A 3,857-nucleotide genomic window follows, 5' to 3' on the forward strand; every position below is an offset into this window, starting at 1 on the left:
CCCCTTGAATTTCACAAAACAGACATTACAAGGTTATGCCAAATAGCCAAGTACCTTGGAACTATATTGTGATTCTTGAGATAGGATCGGGGGGACTCCTCTTCATATTAGGACAAATCTCATTATATTGCTATCTTTATGAGGAGAAGAGAGAGTTCAAGGTTTTAAAAAAGTCTAGATGCTTTGGGTTCGCTGAAAAGACAGTGGAAATAGGTCTTTAAAATGGTGAGAATTTTGTGAACTTTTCCGTTTTAGTTAATTTCCTAATTTTCCCTCCAACTCAAAATTCTAGTAAAGCAATTGCTTTTTAGAGTGATAGTATCTCTAGTTTGTTAGAGAGAGTTTTTTCATGGCATTAACCTTATGTGAATGATTATGACACTAATAAAACTGTCAAACATAACATTGAAATCAAGTGTCAGTAGCTCTGACATGGAGGGAATTAACTGGGTAGACTTGCTCAGATGTATTAGGTGGGCAGTATGTTCTGACACATAGACACTCTAACTGAAATTTATTTTAGGGCATGTCGAGTGATGCTGCTGCATGTAGAAGAGCTCAATTCATGCTCAAACTTGAGTGGGGGGGGAACATTGTGGGGGAAATGCAAAAAGAGCATAATTTTGATGAGATGCTTCCTCATACTCATACAAACTTATTTCCCAAATCTTAATGCCAACTGTGAGGCATGAAGAGAAAATTGAGTGTAATCAGGGATGAAAACAACTGACTGCTGCAGTCCCATCTACTGTGTTATGGCTTTTGGAGATGGGAAAATAAGATGAACATAATTTTTTTCTCTTTGTGTATTTACATGTGTCCATAGTTTGCAGGAAAAGAGCAAACTTATTACCAGGGAAGACACTTAGGAGAGCTATTTGGTGAAGACTGGCAGCAAACACCCATCAGGCAAGGTGAGAGGCAAGGTAAGGAGGGTGAGAAACATAAAAATATAGAAGTCATTTGCTACTTTCTGGTCTTCCTTGCCCCTCCTCCATTCTTACAAAACCATTTATTTGCTTTATAACCAGATATAGATTAGTTTGCATTTTCCAGAATTTTATATACATGTAATTATATATTATGCATTCTTTTTTTTTCTGACTTATTTTCATTCAGCTAAACTATTTTTAGATTCACTCCTGTTGCTTCATGTATTGTTTATTCCTTTTTTTTTTATTGCTAATTAGTATTCCACTGTGTGAATACCCTATACTATTTACCTGTTGATTAATATTTGTTTTCAATTTGTGGCCATTACAAATAAAGTTGATATGAATATTCATATTAAAAAATAAAACAAAAATAAAGTAATGTCTCCCCATTGGATAGTTCATTTACTGAGAACCCACTAGAAAAATCTGCTGAGGGTGGGATTGCAGATTCCTGACCAGATCAAAGAAGTAAAATAAGGGCTGTGGGGTGCCCACTACTACATATCAGCTGTTGCCTCTCCTGGCACAAGGATCAGTTCATGTCTCTCAGAACTTACTGTTCACAAGCACTCTGGAGATTTTCTTCTGACAGGAGAGCTGAAGAATCGATCTCTCTAGAGGCATCTCCACTCATTTCAAGTGGTAGTTGGTAGGGGGACTCTGAAGTGCGTTACATGGAGTCCCTAAGCTCCCCAGTGGTTCCTAACAGGAACTAGTAGCTTTCCCTTCCTGGCATCCCCATTGTCCCCCTATCCAGGATCAACTTCAAGAAGAGTAGAGTGACACCTGTTCTAGGCAGAGATGATGCCAGGGATACATCCTTCACATGCCCTGGCTGCATTTAGAGGACACTTCCACATGCTATTGAATCGATGAATATGCACCTACATTTCACATTAAAAATAATTTAGACACGACAAAGTTAGCAGTTAGACACAACTAACTGCTAACGTAAGTCTCTAGTCTCTAAACAGTTATTTCTACGTGTGTGTGTGTGTATGTGTGTGTGTGTGTGTGTGTGTGTGTGTGTGTGTGTGTGTGTTTTGAAGGTTTAATTTAAAACATTTCCCCTCCTCAAACATTTCCATAATTCATTCAATAGCTCTGGGGTCATGGCTATAAACCACAGGGTCTGAAGGAGATGGAGTGACGAATGAGTTAAGATTCAACTTATGCTTCTATATATGTAAATTTAACCATTTATAGATTTAATGTTAAGGCTTTTTCCTTCATTGTAGCCATTTGTGCTGGGAGTTAATGGCAATAAATTTTTAAAAGTTCCCCCTTGTGAGAGAATTTCACATGTTGTTTGCCCCACCTGAAAAATGACCCATTAGTGCTGGCCTATACTCAACTGAGTATAAGTCCTGGCAGAAGCCACCACCTGGCTCTACCTTAGAGTAAGATAGAAATAGCAAATCAAACTTATAACTTTATCAGAGACACTTTTTTTACTGTCTTCATCTTTGTTCTACATACATTTAAAATGTATTTATATAACTTATGTGTACCTAGACCTATAGTAACTGCTAAAGACTAAAAGAGACACATTATTTACATAATAAATTTATTTATTGAGAAAAGATTAGGTTTATTTAAAAATGAGATCTTTTTGTATATTAAAATTACTCTGATCAGGTCAAGAACAGGCAATATAAAAGATTCATTATGGCAAAAATGAGCCTTATGTAAGTTTCTGTCCTGGAATTTGAGACTTATAACTCTTAATAAATTTCAAATTCTCATTTGAAAGCAATAAATATCTTTTTTCATTGAACAAATAAGAATTTCCCGTATTAATTCACTGTCAGCTATTTCCCCTTAAATGAAAATGGACTCTTGGTACTGCCATGGTGTATGTGTCCACCTATCCCAGATCAACATCTGTCATTGTGTAAGTGGGAAAGGACTGTTGTCAGGAAAGTTATTCATTTGGACTTTTAATTCTCTCCTTTTTAAAATTAGTTTGTAAAATTCTTCTTACAAACTGATTTGCTTGCAATGCACACATGAGTGAACTACAGATAGCTGCTGCTAAATAGGACATAACCTAGGAACAGTCTGTGAAACATAGACTGGTCAAGTCAAGTGCAAGAATAGGACTAGAGACAGGTCACGTCTTTGCTGGAGACACTCCCCCAAAAGGATTTTAGCAGGATATTTACATTCCCACTGTACGGGTGGACAGTGATGTGCTGCCCAAAGTCCAACAATGGGCTCTAGAGAAAGTTTCTTAAAAAGCCCTGAGGCAATTCTCGCCTGCTAGTTTGAGCTGGCTTCAACATCCCACTGCCAATAGGGTATGAAAGGTAACCTCTCTCCAGAGATGTGAATACTAAAAGACCATCTTGAGAATATGCCTGTACGGTGTGCTAGAGACAAGGATCCTGTAAAAGAAATTGGATAGTGACCCAAGCAGGTGTGATCGGGCAATACCCTTCACTCTCTTCAGGTGACAATAGCAGGCATCACTGGCCCAGCCTGGGCACAGTCTTGGGCCAACTGTAAAGTGCCATAGAGGCACTGCCTGGGGGATAGAAACCTTAATCATGCACCCACTCTGGGCCTCCTTTGTGGAGCCAGGGGCTGCAAGGCTCTGTTTTATAAGGAAGGTGTCTCAGATCATTAGGTAGTAACTTCCTAAAACAGGGTTGTAGCACTTGTATTGCATTGCTGGAATGAGGTTAACTTACAAAGCATTCACTTACACTTAAAAGGAAAAAAAGGGCAATTAAAATAAAGCTTGTTGCTCTTTTCCTTGGTTGCTTGAGCTCAAGGCCTTTGTTAAGGGTTTGAGCAGACCAAGGCATGGCCTACTCTACTCACCAGGCCAGGGCAGGGGGCCAGAGTCTTGGTAACGACACTGTCGTGGGTATCTGCTGTAATGCGCTGGCAGTTCCCATTTTGACATGAAGGTGTGGA

General features: G+C 38.8%; 1 protein-coding gene across 1 annotated transcript in view; it reads left to right on the forward strand.

Moving 5' to 3' along the window:
• Positions 1–3,857, forward strand: part of SHC3 (SHC adaptor protein 3) — a 159,638-nt gene that overhangs the window by 108,665 nt on the left and 47,116 nt on the right. The window contains exon 9 of the mRNA XM_023537949.1: positions 827–914. Within this exon, the coding sequence (XP_023393717.1) occupies positions 827–914 (88 nt within the window). The remainder of the gene's footprint in view (positions 1–826; positions 915–3,857) is intronic.

This window comes from Pteropus vampyrus, unplaced genomic scaffold, assembly GCF_000151845.1.
Source record: "Pteropus vampyrus isolate Shadow unplaced genomic scaffold, Pvam_2.0 Scaffold205, whole genome shotgun sequence".
In the NCBI taxonomy this organism is placed as follows: Eukaryota; Metazoa; Chordata; class Mammalia; order Chiroptera; family Pteropodidae; genus Pteropus; species Pteropus vampyrus.